Source organism: Sturnira hondurensis, unplaced genomic scaffold (genome assembly GCF_014824575.4).
Source record: "Sturnira hondurensis isolate 20B ecotype Veracruz unplaced genomic scaffold, ASM1482457v3 Scaffold0013931, whole genome shotgun sequence".
NCBI classification, from domain to species: domain Eukaryota; kingdom Metazoa; phylum Chordata; class Mammalia; order Chiroptera; family Phyllostomidae; genus Sturnira; species Sturnira hondurensis.
In genome coordinates this window covers 1,298,358-1,323,064 of record NW_028086562.1, presented here as the reverse complement: position 1 = coordinate 1,323,064, position 24,707 = coordinate 1,298,358, and the positions used below count along the sequence as shown (strand labels likewise).

Here is a 24,707-nt window from a genome sequence, read left to right as displayed (position 1 = left end):
ACCTGCGAGGGCCTGGCCTTACCCCTGACCCGAAGGTGTGCATAGTGGCCCCTAGTGGTGACAGCAGCGGGTGGTCGGCTCAGACCCTGGCCTGGACCAGGGAGGTCTTGTTGCTGGCTCAAGACACGTCTCTGGCAGTGCTGGTCTCTGATGGTGGCAGGTAGGGGACAGGGAGGAGCGTCTGCCCCAGTTGATTCCACCATCCATTCCTCTAGCTCGTCAAATTGTCAGTAGCAGCCAATTTTTTCCAAGGAGAGAAAAAGTCTCTGTGTGTTTGATTTCTAGAAAGATCACTGAGGCCCGGTAAAGACTTGGTAAGTAACTTGCTTTGGTGTACATGGCTGGGAGCAGCCCCTGGGGCCCTGCAGAAGTGGGGGACTGTTTCTGAGCAAAAGCAAGTTCAAAGAGGGGCTCTCTCAGTGCCAATCTGTCCCTCTGGCAGAAGCAACTTGACTTGCTCTTGGCGGACCTGCCTTCAGTGGGTCCCTGCTGGTTCTGCAGGGATGCATGTGCCGGCCAGTGTGTCAATGAGGGCCCACAGGCCCCCGCTTGCTCAGGAGCCGGAGCGGACGGTGCCTCCCCTGTCTGGTCCCCTCCTCCAACAAGGTCACCCGTGACAAATGAATGAGAGATGGGGAAGTGGGGTTGGGTGGGGTTTGGGCACGCGTCTCTTCTGACCTTGATGAGGCCACATCCCCTCTATTTGTAATCTTGGGCTAGAACAACTGACAAATGGCCTGATAGGAAACAAGAGCAAACAATAGACTCACTTGAAAGATACAGTGAATAGAATTTAATTGAATTTTTTTTTTTGGTGCAGATATTGATTTGACCCTGGAAGATGTATGGAGTAAATCATTAGGGGATTAATATACATTAAAATGTAGTTTATTATCATGGAACTTTTATTGTGCTTGTAGTTGTGTTTTTAATTATTATTTTAATGACTTTCTGTATTTCAAATTGTGATAAATCTGTTTTATTTTTTTAAAATAAATGGACTATGGTTTTACAAGGTGATGCGAGAGCAGAGCTGTTGACGAGTATTGCTCCTCCATTAATGAGAACGAACAGATTACAGAGACTGAAAATGAACCGATTTACACACTTAAAAAGCCAATTAATATCTAACCATTAAACACAAATGCTATAGATTAGTCTTACTATCTTATCTATTCTCTGGGTTCCTCTTAGATCAAGTAGAGATGACTTTTTAAACCAACTAAGTGAAGGAAGCTCTGAAAGTAGAAATGCCTGAGACCAAGTAAAACAATGCATTTGGGCCCGGAAGCGGGAAGATGTCCGTTCCGTGCTGCCCGGGGCGTCATGACCACGGAGAGCGGGGAGGATGGAGGTGGGTGTCCCCGGAGTCTGGGAGGGAGGGGACTGAGGCCAGGAGCTCTCTCTGCAGAATTGGGGTTTGGAGCCAGCTCCCCAGTGGTGAAGGTCCGTGCTAGCTTACCTGTGTTGTGCCTCCTGAACCTTCTTGAGACCAAGGGCAAATCCTGGTTCTGTGCTCCCTGGGGCTTTGGTTGCAGTCTGTTGAAACGGAGATCAGCAACCTGCCCACCTTCCCTCCACACTGCACTCATCAACGCTATGCTGAATGATAGGCGGTATTAGCATCCTGGTCAGATGCACTCAGTTTCCCAGCGCAAACCTCTTGTTTTAAAATATTTGGTCCCTACATGGGGGTTTGCACCAGCTTCCACTTTGTTGTGTGCTGGTTGGATATTTCTGACTCTGCAAGGTCGTCAGGAGACAGGTCTTGACAACCAGAAGCAGAGAATGTCAATGGGAGGGGTGCGGGCTCTGAGACACAAGGTCTAGGTCTGAAATGTGCCACCAGAATGTATCAGCCAGATGGCCTTGGATGGGCTTTTTTTGTTTCTATTTTTGTTCATTCAATAAATATTTATTGAGTCTCAGTGAAGCACTAGGGGCTGGGGATATGGCCATGATCGAGGTGGAGAAAATCTGTTTCCCAGTGTGGGGGTGGTGGTGGTAAGGACCAGAGAGGGGCCCCCAAAAACGGTGTGGCAGTCTGTCTAGTGGATTGCTGAGCATCACGGGGAGCGTACACTGTGGGGCGTACACTGTGGGTGCGGAGGGCAGGGGATATAAGGGGGTGTTGCCGCTTTCGTACAGTGATTAGGGACGGCCTCACTGATCAAGGGACCTCAGGACCCAGAGGAAGTGAGAAAGTGAACTCGGGGGAATTCTGGGAGAAGAGTCTCTTCTGGGCACGAGGAACTGCAGGTGGGAAGGCCCGGGCAGCAGCGTGTGGGACTGCTTGGGGTGCAGCGTGGCGGGAGCAGAGTGGCAGGGCACAGACCAGGGAGGCCGTGCCGCCGGAACACGTAGGGTTGGAGGGCCACACTTCGACCCGAGTGAGGTGGGAGCCGTCTGAAAGGCTTGCCCTGGCTGGTGACAGGGGAGCAAGACTGTGAGCAGATAGATAAGACCATGGGGTCCTGCAGGTCGGGAGCGCTGGTGGCTTGAGCAAGGGGACAGCAAGGAAGGTGGGAGCAGACTTGGAGCTTGGACACAGTTCAAAGGTAGAGTGACCGGATTTGCTCATGAACAGAATATGAGATGTATGAGAAGCAGAGGAGACCACAGTGACTCTCAGAGGCTGGGCCAGAGCCCCTGGGGGGCGGGGGGAGCCATCGTCTGCCGAGAAGATGGGGGTTGTGTCTGTGTGTGTGTTCACCTGTGAGACGTGCAGTTGAAGGTGCCTGGCAAGTATTGGGGGGGTTATTTAGTATCCGGTTGGATGTGCGAACCTGAGGTTCAGGGAGGAAGTCAGCTTGAGGATGCCAATTTGGGGCAGTCGGTGTAGAGATGTTTAGAGCTGTGCTTCTCGGCGAGATGTTGGGAGTGAGTGGAGGTAAAGAAGAGGCCCGGGCCGAGCTTGGTGCAGACCACTGTAGAGGGGGCAGGGTGCGGAGGGTGGGGGGGGATGAGTGCCCGAACAGCCAGGGACACAGGGGGGAGGGGGCAGTCTTGGTGGCTGAGTGAAGATAGTGTTTCAGCAAGGAGGGAGTGATACTAGGCAATGCTGACGGGGCGAGTGAGGTCAAGGCTGGGTCTTATTATTGGCTTTGGCAATGGGGAATCAAGAGTTATGTGGATGGAGTGAGCAGTGCAGGGGGCATGGGGGGTGGAGAAGACCTGACAGGAATGGGCTTAATGAGGGATGAGAGGTGGGAGGAAGCAAGCCTAGGCACTGTTTAAGGAGGTTTGCCGTGAAGGGGCGCTTAGACAGGGAACGATAAAGTCGCTTAATTAAAAAACTTTCAGTTTTCTGATTTTATCAGACAGGACAATGACTGGACTTATGTCACGGAGTTATTGGGAAGATTCCATGCGATGTTGTTGGCAACTCGGTACTTGGCATTTGCCAGTGCTGTGACTGGCCCTGTGTGGTCGAGGTGTGGGCAGGAGGCCCTGAGCTGGGGAGTCCGGGTTCTGGGTTGTTTAAGGTAATCTCTGTTACTCTGCCCTCCTATGGTCAGAAGTAAATCAAGAGTTTGGGTGAAATTCCCATCTCAGCAGTAATGAAGTGTCATAGAAAGACCAGAAAGTCAGAAGCGCCATGTTCCAGCACAGTGCGTGGCTCGTCTGGGTGACTGTGCAAACGAGTTGTGCTGCCTTCCCCGTCCCTATGGGGGGCTTCAGTGCTTGCTTTGCAGAATGGCGCATCCCAAGGTGAAAGCCACTTTGACTTTGAGTTAGAGGCTTTGAAGTATAGGTTTTTCTTTTCTGATGATGAAAACACAGTAATTGTAGGGGGAAATGGAAAGTTGAAGAAAATGTACGAAAGAGAACTTTATCTGAGGCTTCACACCCAAATCCAACTGCTGTTACCATTGTAGTAAATTTTCTTCCAGAATTTCGGAAACTCTTTAATTACATATTTGAGATTATTATCCTGTTTACATATTTAAAACCTATTTTAGATTGTACACTGCTACTTTGTTTCTTGGTTTTCCTCTGCAGTGTTGTATGATAAGCATTCAATTCTTATGTTTTTTAAATGGCTGCGTAATATGGAATTTTTGCCACTTAAACTAACATCAAAGTAAAATATTAATAGTAGTTAACCCTTGTATAGCATTTACTGAGTTCCAGGTTCTGTTTTATTTTACTTTATTTAAAAAATTATCGTATCTTTTACATTACCTTTTAGTCCCGTTATACCCCCTGCCCCTAGCAGTCTCCACACCGCTGTCCATGTCCATGGGTCCTTTTTCCTTTTTCCTCAATCCATCCACCCCCTAACCTCCCCACCCCCACTAGCTGTCGTCCTGTTCTCCATCTATGAGTCTGTTCCTATTTTCCTTGTTAGTTCAGCCAGGCTCTCTTTTAAGTACTTTACATAAATTAATTCATTTAATCCTCATTACTGACTCTGACATAGGAATGGCCATTATTCCTGGTGTACAGTTAACCCCTTTGGCACGTGGTGAAAGCTTTTCATTGAGTGTGAGGACCAAAGGACGAGGGAGCCCATGTATGTATGTGTGATGTATGTACTTATGAAATATCTGAACAAAAGTTTCCAGGAACATCACCACCTGTGGCGCACTGTGTTATTTTCTACTTCACCCCATGCTGTTCAATGCCATTAAAACAACAACAACAATATCCACCCTAGATTGGTTTCAGGACTTTTCACATGCAGTGAGAAACAGCCTCTCTGGAACGCAAAACAAGTTCAGGACCAAGGACAGCGGCCCCCGCTCCTGCCATTCCCCACTGTCCCACGGTGGTTTCTCATCGTGACTCCTCCAGCCTCTGCGGGATGTCAGGGGTGTCCGAGTCTCACGTCAGTGTGCAACTTGCGTGCCTGGTCTTCGGGAGAGGAAGGCCCAGGTCTTGTCCGCGGCCTTGGTTCCCCTAATGCTTGGCCCAGATCTGCCAGGAACGCAGGGAGCTCCACAAGTGAGGATCAGAATGTAGCCTTGAGGCTGCTCCCTTGGGGCTGTGGCCCCCCTGAGACTGACTCTGTGGACTGTCTTCACGTTGGCTGGGGAGGGCCCCCTGTGTCGGCATCTCTTTTTTTCACCTCACCAGAGGAAAAGGCCAGTTCGGTCCTGTTGCCATGGCCTGTGAGGATGCTCTGGAGAGCAGGCTGCCTTTGCACGAACGTCCGGAAGTTGTATGCACCTTCACGTCACAAGGCTCTCAGGAGGGTGTATTCGGCACACTGTGCCCGCGACCTGCAGCCCATGCTGCTCTTCAGGTGACAAAGGTGATGCTCGCGGGCTCCTCCTGCTCACCTTCCTGCTTGACATTACCACGGCAGAAGAAAAGAGGCGGAGCTTTTGCTTTCAAAGCCACCCGAGACCCCGAGGATGGAGCCCACATGGTCAGAGGGAGGGCTGGCACAGACTTCTCCGCAGCCACCTTCTGCGGCATCTCCCGTTTGTCCTTTCGTTAAGACCTCGGCTGCACCTAGGCTCGCGCCCTTGAGAACAGGGCCTGTGCGTGGCGAAGCGGCAAGGCCTGCGGGTGGGAGCCCAGTCCTGTTCCGCTTTCCCCGAGGGGTCCAGTGTGGCAGCCGGGAGGGCTGTGCTCCCGCGAGTGTTAAGGTCTGCTGAGAAGTACACTCAATTGCTCTTCAAAGCAGACGGAACAATTACCTCTTGGAAATCCGTGAATTCTCCGTGTGTTTACTCTTCGATTGCAAAGGCTCAAAGCCGGGGTGCTTGCTCACCACATGGGATTCGCGATCACAGGTGTTGGCAGATGAAGACGGTGACTAAGCTGAACTTCTCCTATGAAAGGCGGGTTATGAAATCCAAACACCTTTCATCTACTAATGGCCGCCAGTGGCCTGTCATCCAGTCACACTCTGTTAGCTACACAATTAACTTGTTTGTTTGAAGTGTGAATTAAGGATTTGAGGCATTTGCTAATTAATCTTACTTGCTGCCTACTTTAGCTGCAACCCCCGTGTTTTCCGAATTCAGGCAGTTCTGGAATTTAAGGAAAGGTATTTGTTGACTCTCTTTCCTTCCGACGTGAGGTCGGCGTCTGTTCTGCTTTGGCCCAGATGGGGCCACGTGGCTCTCCAGCCTCCCTCCCCTCTGCACTCGTCCTGTGGCTCTCCAGCCTCCCTCCCCTCTGCACTCGTCCTTAATTCCACCCACAGTGTTGTGACTGGTGGGAGGTGCCGCCCCCAGCTGCAGTTCTCGTGGCCCTCCCCGCTGGAGCGCTGGAGCCCTGGAGCCCTGAAGCCCCTCTGTGGGAGCTGAGGAGCCTCCCCTTTGCCAGCCGCCTGTGCCCCTCTGTTCGTGGCTCCCCCCTGGAACGAGTCTCCTCTGCAGATAATGGGATTCCATGATGGGGTGTTAGGGTTGTTCCAGGACTGTCGGCTGTGAAGGAAGATAGGAGGTTTGGATCGATGGTTTCTGCTTGTATCTTGGATGTGTTAATTTTAAAGATTGCTCGCTTCTGTTTTTATTAGTTTTGTTGTATTTGGGGGAGGGGGAGGGGCTAGGACCAGTGTTGGGGTTTGTTCTGCAAGGAAATTTAGTTATTCAGAGCCAGGTGCCTCTGCTTTCGTTGGAGGCAGGAGGGGCCTGGTGTAAGGCATACTGCCCACCTGTGTGCGGCCTCTGAGGGCCGTTGGCTCCGTTCAGAGCCTGTTCTGACCACCTTCAGTGGTTAAGGCCCACTTGCAGAGGGCTGTACTCAGTGACACGTTAGAGCAGAGGTGGCGATTTTTAGCTTTGTGGGAGGGGTTATCTATTGCTAGGAAGAGAACACACACACACACACACACATGCTGTCATATGAATTTCTGATTTATTTAGCCAAGAGATCAGAATTTACCTCAAAGGGTGGTGGCTACACAAAGACCAAGTGGGTGCAGGGTATTTTTATATAGCTTGTCCTTTGTCCCTGGTTCTTAATGGGAGTTGGCAGTGTATAGCTGTCAGCGACACTTTCTGTGCAGATAAAATCCTGCCAAGCTTGAAAAAGAAGCCAAGTGCTTGCAACACTGCTTCTGTTTTATATTGAGGGTTGTAACAACCTGGAAGGACTTAAGCAGTGATCTGGGCTCGCTTAGGCTCCTCTGACTCTGGAGTGGAATGTGTCCGATCAGCGTCTCTATCCAGCTGGGGTGGAGGTGAGGGGCAGGTGGTGTTTAGCAGAACCAGTGTTCAGTTGTCCCCGGACACTCTCTCCCCGCCCAAACTCTTTTGAGAAAGCCTGGATCCCCATGGGCTTTGTGGTAGCCACTCTCTGAGGCTGCAGGGACACCCGCAAAGTTTTAACCCTGTTGCCTCAGGCTAGCTACGTCCTTTATCAAAGGTCGCGGACGTCTCAAAGAACAAAGTGGAAATCTAAAAATTCATGGCAGGGCTTTTGCCGCTGTTCTGATAGATTAACTGGAACCAGATTTGTCCTCTTGTCGTCAGCAATTATAAAACTGGACAAAATATCTGAAATAAACATTTTCAGATGTTATACAATAGTCAAGGTAGGACTGCGGTTCCCAAGAGGAGACTGTGGGTCCTGAAATCTCTCTTCTGTATTTCGGCTGGTTCCGAAGGCTTTTCAGACCTGTGGTTTCAGGAGATGTACCCTATGCAGAGTATAGTCATCTTGCTGATTGAGGAGATGGACATCAGATTTGGGGGAGGTTGAAATGGTAAGAATTCAGAAGGCAAAATATCAGAGAAGAGAGGGCCTTATAGAGAAAGTTCTCCAGAAATCTTCCTGGGCCTCATGGAGAGTTCTGTTGGGTCCTAAGCTGCTAAAGTATAAGGTGACCCTCCACAAGGTTGGGCTCAAAGCATCTAGGGGCTGTCAGGGGAGAAATTCCTGGAGCTCACACATGACTGAGAGGTCTTCAGACTCTGACCAGCCAGACTGCAGAGTCCCCCTCAAATACACTGGACACTCAGTACAGAGAGAGCAGGGGTAGCAGTGGGGCTTAGACCCACCTTTGCAAAGATTGGAAATGTCTCGAGGATCAGGTTGATCCACGAGTAACACAGATGCCTGCCTGAGCAAAGCCCTACACTTTGTAGTTAGAGATATCACGGCTGACAAGGTTCCAGATGTGGCAAGAACTGTAAAGCCAGTGATTCCAGAAGCTCAACACACTCCAAGCAAGATAAATACACAGAAAACCACAGCAAGGCACACTGAAATCAAATTACATCAAATCAGCAATTAAGAGAAAACCTTAAAATCAAGCAGAGGGGGGAAGGGGACTTGCTGAAGATAACAATGATAAGAAGTTTTGCAGATTTCTCATGGAAGCCATGCAAGCCAGAAGACAATGGAACAAAAGCTTTTTTTTTCAAATATATTTTATTGATTATACCATTACAGTTGTTCTATTCCCCCCCCTTCATTCCCCTCCACCTGCACACTCCCTCCCCCACCATTCTCCCCCCCCTTAGTTTATAACCACGTGTCTCAAGTTCTTTGGATTCTATATTTCCCCCACTATTCTCGCCCTCCCCCCTATCTATTTTCTACCTACCATCTATGCTATTTTCTGTGCCTTCTCCCCCCTTCTCCCCCTCCCACTCCCCTGTTTCTAACCCTCCATGTGTTCTTCATTTCTATGGTTCCACTCCTGATCTAGCTGTCCTCTTGGTTTGCTTTTGTTTTAGGTGTGGTTGTTAATAACTGTGTGTTTGCTGTCCTTTCACTGTTCATATTTTTCATCTTCTTTTTCTTATATAAGTCCCTTTAGCATTTCATATAATAAGGGCTTGGTGATGATGAACTCCTTGAACTTGACCTTATCTGAGAAGCACTTTATCTGTCCTTCCATTCTAAATGAAAGTTTTGCTGGATAAAGCAATCTTGGCTGTAGGTCTTTGGATTTCATGACTTGGAATACTTCTTTCCAGCCCCTTCTTGCCTGTAAGGTCTCTTTTGAGAAATCCGCTGACAGTCTGATGGGTACTCCTTTGTAGGTGACTGTCCCCTTATCCCTTGATGCTTCTAGGATTCTCTCCTTCATTTTGGTCTTGGCTAATGTAATTATGATGTGCCTTGGTGTGTTCCTTCTTGGGTCCAACTTCTTTGGCACTCTCTGAGCTTCCTGGATTTCCTGGAAGTCTATTTCCTTTGCCAGACTGGGGAAGTTCTCCTTTATTATTTGTTCAAATACGTTTTCCACTCGTGGCTGTTTCTTTCCCCCTTCTGGTACCCCTATAATTCGGATGTTGGAACGTTTAAAGATGTCCTGGAGGTTCCTAAGCCTCTCCTCATTTTTTTGAATTCTCATTTCTTCATTCCTTTCTGGTGGGATGTTTTGTTCTTCCTTCTGGTCCATTCCATTGATTTGAGTCCCCGTTTCCTTTCCATCACTATTGGTTTCCTGTGCATCTCCCTTCATTTCAATTAGTTTAGCCTTCATATGTTCCTCTAATTTGTGACTTTGTTCCTCTAATTTGTGACTATAATCTACCAGTTCTGTGAGCATCCTGATAAATAGTGTCCTGAATTGTGCTTCTGAGAGGCTGGCAATTTCTCGGTCACTTAGAGTTATTGGCTCTGGGACTTTGAGTTCTTCTTGCACCATCTTTTGGGCTGTTTGTGCCTGTTCCATAGCAGGATCAGAGCCCTAAAGTGTTCACTAGAACAGGGCAACTAAGTCGCTGGGTTGTGACGTTGTATGTGGGGGCGGGGTCAAAGAGGGACTCTGGCATCCCGTCTGCCGCCGCGGCCCTCACTGGTGCCGCAGTTGCTGCCGTCACCGGGCCCAAGCGTTTCGTCCCACTGCACTCGAGTGTGCCACCGCCGTCAGCCCTCGCCCCCTGGGGCCTGTGTGGTCCGTCTCACTGTGCGCGAATGTGTGCCTGCGGTCAGTCTGCCCCGCACCCCAACTGGTTCCCGTCTGCCTGCGCGCCTCGGTCGGGGGCCCTGTCCTGCCCGACCCTGCTCGCTGCTGGCTCCGCCCCTCTTACCGTCCCCATTGAACGGTTAGATGTAGTCGGACTTCCATATATTCAATTTTCTGTCCTTTGGTTGTGCCTTTGTTTCTCCAAACCTTTGTTGTATTCAAACTTGGTTGTGGGAGAAGGCACAGTGTTTCCACCTATGCCTCCATCTTGGCGGAAGTTGGAACAAAAGCTTTTAAGTGCGGAAAAGAGAAAAGCCAGTCAGCTTGAATTCGATATGCAGTGAAATTGCCCTAAAAAAATTAAAGGGGAGAAAGATGTTTTTCATTAACCAGAGAGGCACACAGATCAACACATGCGCACACGTCAGAGGCTCCATTGCTTGGGGGGACCTGCACTGTGGGCAGTGTTAGAGGAAGTTTCACGTGAAGGAAACCTGGAACGGCACTAAACTGCAAGGGGTGCTGAGAGTGGTAAATATGCAGGCGAATATGCTGCCTCCATTTTTCATTTGTTTCAGAGGCGGTTAATGGCTTCCATCACTGCATCGGGGTCTATAACACGTCCAGAAGTAAAATGCGTGACAACAAGCAGTAGTAGGAATGACGGAGGGTCACAGTGAAAGTGCCCTTTCTGCCCTGACGATATGCGTGAAGTGGGATAATATTATTTGAAGGTACATCCTTTTAGGTTAAGGAAGCCTAGTGTAAGTCCAGGAGCAATCACACATAAGACGGAGGCAAACCTACTAAGTCAACAGTGGAGTTAACATGGAACACTGAAAATAAATCAGTTATTCCAGCTGAAGGCAGAAAAAAAAAGAGGAAAAGGGGACAGAGAACAACTGGGACAAATGGTGTGACTATCTGTTCAAACTTGACCCCGTCAGTAATTACACTGAATACAAACAGTCTAAACATCCCAAATAAAAAGCACAGAACTTGGAGTAGACAGGGATTCCTTAAATTGGACAAGAAGAGGGGAAGTCATAAATTGGACTTTGGCAAAATGAAAACCTTCCGCTCTTTGAAATAGGACTTGGAGAAAGTGAAACAGTAAGCCAGAGACTGGAAGAAAAAAGTGCACAAACCCGATGAAGGACTCATATCCAAAATACGGAAAGAACTACTATAATGCAACAGCAACAATACAAAGAGCCTAATTAAAAATGAGGCAAGAATTAAAACGGATTTCACAAAAGAAGATATATAATGGTCAATAAACACATGAAAAATGTTAAATATTTTCAGTCATTAAGGGAAAGCGAATGGAAACTTCGGTGAGTTAACTACACACCTACTAAAATGGCTGAGATGGAAAAGACGAGCAGTGCCGAGTGTTGGCAAAGATCAGCGAGTAGCGTTGGCAAAGTGGAGCAGCGTTGACTCGTATACATTCCGGACGGGGCTATACCACCGCACAGCCCCTCCGGAAGACACTTCAGCCGTTTCACATAAAGTTAAGCACATACTTAACACATGACCAAGAGGTTCCACACCTGAATTTTCACCAAAGGAAAATGAAAATCTGTGTCCACACGAAGACGTGTAAATGAATGTTAATCACAGTTTATTTGTAACAGCCCCCCAACTGGAAACGACACAGACGTTACTCGACATTTGAGTGGGTACGCCAGTGATGACATGCCCATCCGGTGGAATTACCCTCTGCAGTGGGAAGGAACGGGTTACTAGTGCTTCACACGGCAGCACGGGTCCATCTCAGAAACTTGACTTTGGGTGAACGAGGCAGACCCGAAGGGAGTACATACGGTTTGGTTTCCTTTGTGTGAAACTGTGGAACAGGCTAAGCTAGCCCTCGGTGACGGAGGCAGAGCCGTGGTGGCTGGAGGCTGCACAGGGGCACGAAGGCACTTTTCCTGCTGCTGGGAGCGTCCCCTGTCTCGAAGCGGCAGTATAGACGCAGTGGGTTGGTTTGTTCACCCGCATCGAGCTTTTGAAGTGAGTTGCATTTTACTGTATGCAAATTGTAGCTCAGTGGAGCTGATTAAAAAAAAGCTTCAACCCAGTGACCTCCAGGGGCCAGGAGTCTGCACGCATCACCTCATGTGACATATGTGTTGCCCCCTGTGTCAGGGGAGGGGAGGGCAATGCCTTACCCATGTCATGCAACTGAAGAGAGATGGAGTAACCTTTTTTTTGCTCTATGAGAAATGCTCCTTATCTCCCTAAATTGGCAGGTTATTTCTTACCACAAATTGAAGTGTAGGACGCACCCTGTCCCAATGCCTTTCACAGTACTGCGTGGCTGGCACTGAGGAGACTCGGTGGGGGCTCCTCCCTGGTGTCATTCAGATATTTCCCTTGTTCTTCACCTGGTCTTCGCACCCCCCTTTAGCATGTTTTCTAGGATGTGAAGTATCTTCAGGGCTGTGGGTGATCCTTGTATCAGTCAGGGTCCAGACAGGTCGCAGGAACCATGCTGGATGTTTGAACAGAGAAATTTAGCATGAGACATTGTTAACTAGTAAATCCTAGGTGGTCAACCACTACTAGGAGTGAAAGAATTTTCTGAGACCACTACTCTTCTGGGTTGAGGAAGAGTAGACAACCAATAAGCCGAGGACTAGATTAGTACTCGTCCCCGTAGGCTGGAAGGCAGACCGCCGCGGGCGCTGCCACCACGGGGCACAGGAGCAGGGGTGCGCAGCAGGGGCCTGGGGTCGCTTGAGGGTAGACTGGGGGCTGCACTCGGGGGATCATGGAGCTCATCTCCATGGCCCCTGGGCACCTGCTGTGAATAACAGTGATGACGATGGGGACAATGGAGGACGGAACCAGGAGGGAGGGGTCCTCTTGCCACTGTCACTTTGCAGGGTCACTTCATTGCTCTCTTGATGAGGCTTCCCATTCTGCGGAGCGGTACAGGAGAAATGTTTATAGGGCCCAGCTTCCGGGTCACAAAGCAGGGCACAGAAGGGTGAGATTAGCACAAAAAGATGGTGAATTGGCAACGGGCACACGTTTGAAATACAAGTTGGGCAGTCCTGAGAACAGCCCGATCAGCGAATGTTGTTTCACGAAGGGGTTTTCAGTGAGGGCTCTGGTTCCTTGTCTCTCTGCTCCCGTCTGTTGCTCTAAATGTGTGTATTTCTGGATGACCTGGATCATTGGGGTCTTCTTGCAATGCACTCAGTTTCCAATCCAGAAACATCAGAGTGGGAGTCCCAGAGTCCTGTGCCTGCAAAATCTGAGCAGGTAAGGTGAGTGAAGCCAGCCAGGTGGGGAAGGTGGCCACCTGGAAGCGGGTGCCCCCCAAAGGGGCAGCTGCTCCACAGCTCCAGCCAGTGCGTGCTCTGCAGGGAGGTGGGCCCAGAGGTGCCAGACCTTCTCTTTTCAGGAGAAGCTGGGAATTTCCCCCTCCCAGGCTTTACATATTGACAAGTAAACCGGATGGGGACGTGTACTGTATGCACCCAGCCAGTGCGTCTTGGGGCGGATTCGCCCTGGGCTTCCTTCGCGTCGGAGGCATTCTCACGGCCTCGCTGTCCCTCGGTTTCTGCAGCCAGTTGTTTTGCAAGCGGCATTTATTTCACTTTTGGAAAAAATTCAACATTGTCCCACTCTCTTCATTGTCATTGTCATTGTCATAGTCCAGGTCTCATTGTCTCTCTCCTGGGCTGTAATCACAGTGTCCCGTCGTGGTCTCCTCCCCACCGTGGGCCCTCAGCACAGTGCTTCTGTGTCTCCCCTGTGCTTCAGAGCTTTATGGGACCCCCAGTTCCTGCGGCTCAGGCTCCACTCCCCTCGCATTTTAATCCCTACCCGTTCCACCTCTGCACCCTGACCTCCCCCTGCCCAGCAGACTCCAGCTGCTTCATGTGACCCAAAGCCCCCCAAACACATCTGCTCTTCCCACGTTCCTGCTTTTGCAACGCTGCTTCCTTTCCTCGATGCCCTGATCCTGCGTCAGCCTGGCAACCTCCTACTTAGTCCTCAAGACCCGGCTGAGGTGTTAGTTCCTTGCTGCAACCTTTGCCTGTCTTCTCAGCGTGAGCACATCACTCCTGCTGCTAATTTAGTGCCCATCGTCTGTTTTGCAGTTGACACACTAGCTCTGGATCCTGTCTGCCTTCTCGGCCGTGTTTCCCAGGATCATCACTCACACCTCTTTGTATTATTAGGGCCTCACGCAGTGCTTGGCGTATAGTAGATGCTCAGTAATTCGCTGAAGGGTTGGACGAATGAGTGAATAATGAAATGAATGAAGACTAACTGGATTGCCTCTTGCCTGAATCTTACTCCAAATTCCATTTTTATGATGGCTCATTGTGTCTGCCCTGATTGGCAATCTGGTCGTGAGAGTGCTTTACTGTGTCTGAAGAACAGGCAGCCAAGTGAGCCAGGCTTTATGTTGCATGTCCAGGCTGGTAGGAGTTTATCCTGAATTGCTTCTTAGTATTTTGTAGGAAGTTCTCCAGACACGTGGATCAGAGCAGAGCTCTGCTACCCCTAGCACAAACGTACAGACCGTTATTCTTTGAGCTCGTTGTTTAGAACAACAGCTGGTCATTTGGAAGGCATGATTTGGGCATTGGTTTGGACCTGTGGGTGGAGACCCAGAACATCTTGCAGAGAGAGGGTGTTGTCTTGGTCCTCTGGGTGCTCAGAAGTATGTCAATGGGTGGGAACAGGGATGTGTAGAGGGGGCTTTGCACTGCTGAACCTGGAGTTAGAATATGTATCTCAGAGGAGAAGACCCACCAGCTAAATGCCGGGGTCAAAGCCGGGGTCAGGGAGAAAGCAGGTGAGAGGGGCTGTTGGCGGCTGGGCACCGAACGGCTACTCACTCACTTAAGTCAAGGCCAGTTATTTTTTGTCAAGTGCAGTGAGTGATGAGTTCTGGGAAAACTTGCTTCCACTGTAAACATGTTGGTTAGAAGTCATTAATATGACATTCACACGTCCCTAATAAAGTACATAACCAGAGATCTGGCACCTTGGAAATACCCAGAGGACATTAAGTATGCGTCTTAAAACCAAGAGTGTTGGAAACAAGATATTTTTACTTCTCGTTTGGGAGTAATATAATTGCATTTTGTGGTTCTAGCAGATGCGGGGTCCAGCTGCTAGGAGAGTCCTGGCTTTTTCCCCACTCAGCTTTCGTCCCTTAAAACCCTTGCGTGGAACTCTCATAAAAAGCTAACTTGACAAAATCATCCCTTGGTTGAAAGTTCCAATTTGGGGGGGCAAAATACTTGAGATTTTGTAGCCCACAAATGTTTTTACTACTTGGACTCAGGAGAATAAAAAACAAAGCATAGCTTGTTGTTGTTTTGTTTGTTTGATTTGTCCCAATGAGGACTCGGGGCCCCTGGAGACTGGCCCTCCGCTCCCTGAAGTTGGACCCGTGCCTCGAAGACAGGGTGAGGGTGGGCTGCACCAGGAGGACTGACTGGGGACGATGGAAGGAAAGGGGTTCCTGCCCCTGTCTGAGGGCGGCTACAGGGGAAACTGTGCCGGGAAGCTGCCTTCTCCAGGGTTGGGAGGGTGTTTCTTTGGGGTGTCCATGGGGGGGGTCTCTTCTTCTGGAGAGGGAATGGACGTGACAGCAGCTTGGGCTGAGAGATGGAGGGGCATTCAGTCCCTCTGAGAAGCCCACCCCCTCTCCTGGAGAAACGCAGGCTCCTCCACACCAGAGACCGGACGCTGCTCTGCACTCTGACGCGGACCAGTGGGGCAGGAGCTCTGCTTCCCAGTCAGCCTTCGCCGTCGCACACCTGCCTTCATACCAGGACCCCGTGCCGGCCACGGGCGTGCACAGGGCTCGGCTGCATGTGCAACACGGCTGCTCTGAATTGAGACGGGTTGTACGTGGAAAACACATGGCAGCGTTGGAAAATGTGGTATGGGGGGAATGCAAAATGGCTTGTGACCCTTTTTTTAAATTAGTGAAATCATATTTGGATACATTGGTTTAAAGCAGAAAACATATTAATAAATAAAATGCATTCTAAATATTAATTTCTCCTGCTTCTTTTTACTTATTTTTTTTTTAAATAGCTTCTGGTGGTGTTAAAATCACTCCTGTGGTTGGCATTGGTGGCTCTTGTCACGTTTCTAGGGGACTGTGCCGCCGCGGGCCTGGCTGGGGGCTGCCTTCCGAGTGGGGGCGCTCCCCTCTTCACGTGGGGTTACAGCCCTAACGGCAGTGAGAGTTGCCTCAGAAGCAGGTTCTGTCTGTTTGCGTCCGAGAGAAGAGAATGCTGTGCTCTTTCGTTCGGCTGCCATCCGTGCCAACAGTCATCCCCGCACACGTGATCTCAATGGGGCTCTCCAGGGTGTAGGAACTGAGACCTGGAGCCTCCCTGGACACTGAGAACCCAGGAGGGCACCCACCACGCACACAAATGCTAGCGACACAAAGCTAAGGGTCCAGGACTGGTGCAGCCACTGCCAAGAAGGCTCCAGAAGCTGGAGGTCACTGTGGAATGGGGCATCAGGGCAGACTTCCTGGAGGAGATGGTCTGTGAACAGGGCCGGGCAGGTTATGTTGGTGGAATCAGTGCACGGGGGCTGAGGTGGAAAAGGCCGCAAGGAGCCAGGGTGGCACAACAGTGCATCCGCACGTGCTAGTCACCAGGGCAGCCTCCACGCAGGTCCCCTGAGCTTCGCCTGCCCACAGCTGGCTCACCCCAGATGGCCTTTGCATTCCTCCATCTGAACGCATCGGCCCAGGGCAGAAAGGCCTGGCCCCATCTGGTGGGCGATCGGCACGCTTGTGGGTGGTGGCAATGAGCGGTGATACGGTGTGTGGCGAGGCACGTATGCCAAGGGCAGGGCTGTGCTGCCCCCGGGGCCTGCCCTTCTTGCCCTTCGTGCTGGGGCTTTTCAGTGTCTTGGGGACGGGCCCACTCGCTTCCCTGGCGTGAGCAGATTAAAGGGGCCTGGGAGCCTCCTCCCGTTTGTTCCCCTGCCACACACAGACATCAGGGCTTGGCGGCGGCTTTTCTGCTTGAGCATCCAAAGGACAAACTAAACATTTAAAATCTGCAAGCTGGACAGTCTTAGCTTTGGAACCTGCAGCGAATTCCTTCATCTTGACAGTCCAGTTGTTCTCCTCAGCATTGACGCAGGGCTCGGGACCCAGGAAGGGAGAAATGCTCAGGGAGCCAGGGAGCTGGGCGAAGCCCGAAGGTCCAGGGTCCCTCTTTGTAGGCAGGCAAGGCTGTCCACGTTCCCTTCTACCTTTGTATTGCAACCAGATGCACGTGACATTGGCCACTCGTGGCATTTAGAACAGTCGCAATGTTGTGTAACCTTCACCTCGGTCGTTTCATCACCCCACGGGAAACCACGCCTTGTTGGAAACCACTGCCCACGCCTGTCCCTCCGGTCTCTGGCAGCCACGCCTCTCCTCTGTCTCTGTGAATTTGTCTACTCTGGACGCACCATGGAAAGGCAGTCGCACGGTGTGTGCTCTTCGTGTCTGGCTTCTTTCACTCAGCATCATGTTTTCAAGGCTCATCCATGTAGCATGTATGATGACTCTGTTCCTTTTCTTGGATGAGCAACATTCTGTTACAAGAATCTACCGTATTCTGTCCGTCCATCCATCTGCCGACGGACACTTGGGCTGCTTGCACGCTCTGGCTGCTGGGACAAGAAGCTGCCAGACATTCATGGGCACATTTTCGTCTGCGTGTCTTTTCACGTCTTGGGACACACACTCATCTTGTTGGGGTGTCCTGTGGGTTTCCTGGGCCGGACTTGGGTGTGAGAGGCAGCGTGTGGGAAAATCATGCACCTACTGGGCCCCAGGAGCCCCGGGGTCGGCCACAACCATGCCGGCCTCGGGCCACTCCCTTCTGCTCTCTTTGACTCAGTTTCCTGTGCTGTGAAAAGGAGATAGATCAGACTCGTGTTTCTACCCACCCTTTTTGGGGCCCTAGGCTGGGGGTGCTTTGGGGAGGGAGGGAGGCCAGCCAGGAAGGGGCTGTGATCCTTCTTTTCCAAAGTTCTTTTCCTCTCATACAGCCCCCCCTTCCGGTCTGATTTGTCTGCCTCAAGCAAAGGTTTCATGGATGGAAGGAATTTCCTTCTCCCCGAAGGAGACGAGTCATACAAGGGTTTGCGGGTAGAAGTAGGCTTGGTCCTGCTGGAAGGAGAGGCCTCTGCTCCTGGCAGCTCTGTCTGGTCTCCTGACAGGAGGCGGGGTGGTGATCCGACTCGAGGTCCATGGGGAGCAGGAGGCTGTCAGCCACTTGGGGGAAGCGTGGTCTTCCACCTGCAGCTTTTCATGTCTCCATCTGAACCTGCCGTGGTTATCCTTTAGGAAATTCAGAGCAGCGGCGGAGAGCGTGGGCCCTGGGACCACTGTGCACGCGTTTGGGCTCCTGTTCTACAGAGACTAGCCCTGGGACCCTGGGCCTCAGTTTCCCCACCTGTACAATGGGCATGGTTCCCACTTTGTAGTGTTTGATGAGGATTGCGTGAGGTTAGCCTCCACAGGCTCACGGAGCAGCGGTCGGCCTTCAGCGTCGTCCTTTACCAGTGTCAGCCATTGGGGGGGTGGTGATGACACAGGCAGTGATGTCCTCATCCCCTTGTCATCTCCCTGCTCAGCCCAGAGCCCTCTTCTTACCTTCTTGCTCTGAATTTTGATGACTTACTTGGCTCCACACTGCTCAGCATCTAAATGTTCTGTGTGGTTCTTTGGCATGGGCATATCCCTCTCTCCGACCTGCTCCTAAGCTTTGGGAAGGCAGGCTTCAGCCTGTGGTCTGCCCACCTGATGGTGAGTTGACCCGAGATGTGGGTGAAGGAAATGGGCTGGGAAGACTGGGTAGCATGGGTCTGGGAGTAGACAGGTGACTGAGACGTGCCCAGGTCAGCCGGGAGCCAGGCAGCAGCGTGGTGATGTTTCCTGGTGGCCGAGGTCAGCACCAGGGCCTAGCCAACTTGAACAGGACAGCGCGGAGCCTGGCTCAAGGCGTTCTGTTTCCTTAGCTCAGAAAAGCTGCTTGGAAGTGGGGTGGGTGGTCTACCAAGGGGGCTCTCTGTGGGGGTGTCACTGTAGTCTGGGGGTGGGAGGGAGTGCTCAAAGGTAGTTCCTAAGTCCATGTGACTTCCTGCGGCCTCTGCTTACTTGTACAGCAGCCCAGTAGACTGCAGTGACCTGCTTGCTCTGGTTACAGAGCTGACTGTATGGCTGGCCCTGCAAGAGGGTTAACCTTGAACAGTTACAGTGGCTTGTCTCCCCGCTACTTGACTGTGAGCTCTTTCAGGGCAGCCTTCATAGTGGTCGTGTTCACTGACTAGCCTATAGCAGGTGCTCAATAAACACTTGCAGAGTAAATCAGGGATGCAATGAGTGGTCCAGGAAGCTTTTCTCTGCGAAGGGCAGTTGGCGTGGGAGGATCCTGCTGGGTTCGGGTGAATCCAGGGGGTTAGGGGGTGTTCACGAAGGTCTTTGGGTGTCTAGGTCATCGGGGCACTGTGTGATAAACCTAGAGGTGGCTTGGATGCACCGTGTCCTCATCCTCTGGGTCAAGGGGTCCCTTAGCTCTCAGCATGATCCTGGGCAAGGGCAGGGACCCAAGGGGCTCCAGTTGGCACAGACAATTTCTTTGATACCAAGCCTCCGAAAATTCCGATAGGTGGGCTAATACACACACGGGCTTGGGTTAGCCACTTTCTGGCTCCAGCCATGTCTACCCTCAGTGCTTTGCGAAAGCCAGTGGGCACCGTAGACGGATGGAAGGGTTATTGCAGCTCACTTGGGCCAGCCATTGTGACATTACCATTCACTGTGCGCCCAGGGGGTAGAGGGTGTAGGTCAGGGATCAATGAGAGGAAGTCCAGCTGCGCCGGCAACTTCTGATGGACCACTGGTACCTGCTACCTCATCACAGGCCTCTGGACAGGCGGCTCACACTGTGTAGACCTTGTAACAACAATAATGGTAGACACGGTTGTGGGCATTGCTGATGTAGTGTGTGTATTAAGAAGACTTGTCACTCCTTGTAACTGCCCGAGTGTTTGGTAGCTCGGTTTCATAGCAAACCGAGGTCTAAGCGGGCTGAGTCCTGAGCTCAGGATCTGGCAGCTGAAAGGGGGCAGAGCCGGCAGCCAGTGCCGGTCTGTCTGCTTCTGGAGCCCACGTGCTTCGCTGTGGCAGCATGTCACCTTCCTGCAGCCGCCCAGTCAAGTCCCTGGCCCGAGCACACCCAGGAAAAGTGGTTTCGCTGCATTTAAGCTCTTGCTTCATCTGTCTTCAGTGGTAAACGCATACAAACACACAACACATTCCGAACACACGCACACAGACGAGTACTCACTTACATATGCACATTTATCCCTATAATGCCTGCTCTTCCCCTCTCTCCTCCCATCCATCTGCCCACCCAGCCATTCATCTGCCGGACAAACATGTATCAGGACACTATTAGGTCCTGGGATCCATCAGTGATGACATACTCTTTGCCCTCGAGGAGCTCATGGGCCAGTGGGGGATGCTACCCAGATAAACAAGCAATTAGGACACACAGTGATCTATCCTCTGCACTTGTGGAGGGCACCGGGTGCCGGGGGAGCACATGGTATGGGCAGGCAGCCCATCGGATGCCTCTCTCTCGTGAGATCTTAGGGAAAGCGTTTTCTAAGGAGAGGAAATCGAATATGAAAGGCTCGGGGATGTGAGGGGACAGTGTGCTAGTTCATCAGCCTCTTTAGCTGTAATCAAGGATGGAAACCCATTCAATGAGGCAAGCCTGTGTTGGCCACAGGTTCTGCTTCCAGACCGAGGTGGCCTGGGCTCCTTGTTACCGGTCACTGGCCACCTCGTGGGAGCAGCTGGTTTCCACGATCACATCACATGCCGATCTCCACTGGGGCCTGAGGTCTTCACAGGGCGTGGCAGGCTGGCACTTTCCACGTTAACCTGCTTTGCTTACCTGGTTTTGGTGGTAATCTCTGCTTTTTCTTCAAAGCCAAGTTTAGCATCTCAGGTCACAGGTGGCAACTGCATTGTGCCCAAGCCCAGGAGAGGCTGATACGGAAAAAGGCCATGAGCCTCTGGGCAGAGGGCTGCTCCCAGGGCCCCTGGCTGCAGAGAGAGTTCAGGCCGGGGCCTCTTCTCCGCACGCTCCTCATGGTGAAGGGCAGCAGCTCCGTGTTGTATCATCACCAAGATCAAGGGAAGTGCGTACAGCCGCAACCTTAATTTAACTTCCAGTCCTGCCAACTTCACGTTAGCGGGCCTGTTTGGGGCTGGGAGTAATGGGCCGTATCATGCCTCTGAGCTGGAGCAGTGACTTATGTGGATGTCGCCCACTAGCTTTTCATGGAAATTATTAATAAATCAGTAATTCTATCTGCAGCGATGCTGTTGTGTTTATAAATATTTAATTTACCTTCAGGTGCCCGCATTTTCTCCATCTCGGCCTTAAACTCTGCTGACGCGGCCCTTCTTCCTGGAGCCCAGCTCAGTAGATTAAGTTATCGGCAGTGCAAAAGGTTAACTCCCCACCCCCCTCTCTCTCTCTTTGGAATATGGCTTTATTGGTTCATTTTAATCTTTGTGTGATTTGGCTCAGGGGGCTGGGAATCCAGCTGAGAGAACGCACTGTCTCCCGTGACAGTGATGAAAGATTAGTCCAGCTTCAGAGGAAGACAGACTGAGCTTTCCAATTACGACCTCGCACGAGCGGAGACCTGTTGTTGGCATGCGTTTTTTCCCCTCCTTAAATTAATGACATTTAGACTCTGAAATGGTGTCTGATGTTTTCCCCCCACAGAGAAATAAACACCTTTGTCCTCGCCACTGACTCATCTTTTGAAACCCAGTGCTTTGATTACGATCGTGAGGCAGGTTGAATGGACAAGGCTTAAAAAAATCAAAATAGAAGCGCAGTCCAGTCGCGCGTTTCCTGGCAGAGCTGGGTTCCGGCCTCGCCAGGGGGGGAAAGCAGCTGGGGAGCAACACATTTTCTTGCCTCTGAGGATCCAACGTGAGCTAATTGTTGTTATTATCTCTCTATTCTTCTGTTTCAGGAAATTGCAGCTTATTTGATCACATTTGAGAAACATGAAGAATGGCTGACCACGTCCCCTAAGACAAGGTAAGTGCCCCCAGCTCTTGCGGTGTTCCACGTATGTACAGCGAATGGGTTGATTTTCATTGATTACCTGCTCGGACCTGTCAATTCCTGGGTGAGCTGACAGTGCCACATTTTGTTGGATAGCTTGTGACACTGAGGCCTCACCGAGTGGCTTGAGACCGTGGGAGTGACTGCGTGGGGTGGATTAAAAACCACACAGCTGCTGGCACTTAGGTCGGGACTTTGAACCTGGCGGCTTCACGCTAGAGCCCTCTGCCGGGCGCTCTGACCGCCCTGGTCGGCAGGAATGTCAGGGGGCGTTTCTCTCAGGGAACGTGCCCACCTGCCTCCCATATTGACCAGAAACTTACTTTTTAAAAGGGAAACTTTCATCCCAATGTGTTTTACAAACTGAAAGTCCTGTTATTCTTGGTGGTGGGGAGGAGAGCTCTCAGATCAGAACCGGTGGCTAAGTGTGCAGTTCGCTGTGCGGTCCGTGTCCTTGAACCTGCTGACGGCCACAAGCACGGAGCTCCTCTCCCCGCCCTGGGAGGAGGGGGAGTCAGTGAGGACACCACGACTTGTGTTCTGCTTGTGCTGGTGGTATTATTTTGTGCTGAATGGTGAAATAGAGATTTAGGATTCGTTTTAAAGGCAGTTTCCCCTCTCCTCTCCAGCCCTCAGCTTTTATGTGCTGGTTTGCTACATTCTAGAGCTTCAGGAATATGTGGCTCCTCTCTTCCAACTGCCATAGCTTTTCTGTCAGCGGTGACAGGGCCAGGTGTTTATTAGTTCCGAGAGCAAGGCTTGCAGGAGCCCTAGGCTGTGCACTGAATTGAAGAGGTAGAATGCCCAGTCTGACCCACTTCAGGCAGAAGCACTGGATTTTCTGTTTGTTAACTGGGACCAGGGAAAGGAGTGGTGTGTATCCTCTGTCCCCGTGGCCACCAGCTTGACCCATTCATCCTTTCTGAGCCATGGAGGGAAGAGGGTCTTGTCCCCTAGAATGTTAACTCATTCTAGAAGTCACTTTAAAAGATGACTCTATCAGGCTTAGGTTTTAGTGGTTCGAATCCTTCAGACAGAACGGCCATTTCTGCAGAGCGGTTGGAGGATATGAGGAAAGGGACATTGTTTCCCAGAGTCTGCCATCTCCGGTGGCGGGGGAGAGGCTGACTCTGAGGTTGTAGGAGAGGCTGGGTCGGGGGAGAGGCCGGCTCTGAGCAGCTTTACCTGAATGCCACAGTGTGCCCTCCTCTTCTCAGCTCTCTGGGCCATGCTTTCCCTTGCTATAAAATCAGGTGATTTGTAACAGTCAGCTTTTGCTATGTAGATAATGCTATGTAAGAAACATCTCCAAACTTTGTGGCTTATAACAATAGACCTTTATGTCCTTCTCACAGGTCTCTGGGCTGGCTGTGGCTTTAGGGTGGGTTCAGGAGCACTTGACGTATCTTTTTGTTCCCTGTCTGGGACGTCTGGTCCTCCTGGAGGGTGGCAGGGGCTTAGAAGCCCTAGGCAACCCACGCAGGCAGAGTGGAACGCCCTGCTGCGTGTGGCGTCTGTGTCACATCTGCTCACAAGCCCACTGGCCACACCCAGTAAGAATGGGGCCAAAAGGAGCATTCCTCCTTAGGCCGTGGGCTGGGGGCCGGGTGGAGAGTGAAGGGTGACACAGTTTACTGTTCGGTGAGCACAGCCATATCCCAGACTATGGGGAGCCTGGCCCATTCATCTGGCTTCTCTTCTGGGGCCATTTCCTTCCACGGTGGTTATTCCCAGACTCGAGTGGGCGGCATGTGGGGCTCAGCTCTGGCGCTTCATTCAGTAGGTCTGGTTTGGGGCCTGAGCATCTGATATTTCTAATGAGATCCCAAGTGATGGGGGATGTGGCCCACCTGGGACCCTGCTTCGAGAACCGCTGCCCCATCTTCTTCGGGGAGAAGGGGGCCAGTCTGGTTTCTGCCTCTGCACCGTTCCCTGTCTTCCAGCAGCAGCTCTCCTCTCGAGCGGCCTCCAGCCCTGCTCTGTGCTCCTCGCTCCTCAGCGAAATGCTCCTTGAGTCCAAGTGGAAGGGAGGAGCTTCTGTTTAGCCAGGAGGGGCCGTGTCAGGCCGAGTCCAGCCAGCCAGCTGATTTCAGACGCAAAGACAGGAGCTCTGCTGCAGCCACGGTTTGACGGCCAGTCGAACGCCTCAGGGGGCGGGGGGATTCACCCTCACGTTTCAGCCCTCAGAGTTTGGGTTCCAAATGAGCAGTGAGTGCCACTCACGGCCATACCTGACTCACATGACTTTGTGGAGTATAGTTAGAGGCAAGAGACTCCCCATCCGGAGGCACAAGGGGAAGGCGTGGCAAAGAGAAGGAATGTGGATGTCAGATGTTGACACATCTGGGCTTGAACTTGGCTGTCATCGAGCAGCTCTGTGGTGTTAAAGAAGTCACTTGAGCCCCTTGAAAAGCCGCACTTTTTCTTCTTCATGTGTGGAGTGGAGCCGGTACTGCCCCGTCCTCACTGGGCCATCACAGGGATTGAACGATAGGATATTTGTGGCCCTGCTTTGCATGCTGGTGGGGGCCATGCTGCTGCAGGGGACGCCGCCGTTCCTCTTGTCAGCGAAGGGCAGTTCCCGGTGGCTGGAGGCCTCAGGGTGCATCGGCCAGAATCTCTGCAGGCTTGGGGAGGACAGCTGCCTCCTGAACGCAGGGGCCGAAGATGGGGGCGCTTCCTCCGGTATCAGGACATCCACTCCCTGTTTGCACTCG

At 51.5% G+C, this 24,707-nt stretch overlaps 1 protein-coding gene across 1 annotated transcript in view; it reads left to right on the top strand.

The window, feature by feature from the left end:
- Positions 1–24,707, top strand: part of CAMTA1 (calmodulin binding transcription activator 1) — a 722,747-nt gene that overhangs the window by 223,566 nt on the left and 474,474 nt on the right. Inside the window, exon 4 of the mRNA XM_037062053.1 lies at positions 21,896–21,963. Within this exon, the coding sequence (XP_036917948.1) occupies positions 21,896–21,963 (68 nt within the window). The remainder of the gene's footprint in view (positions 1–21,895; positions 21,964–24,707) is intronic.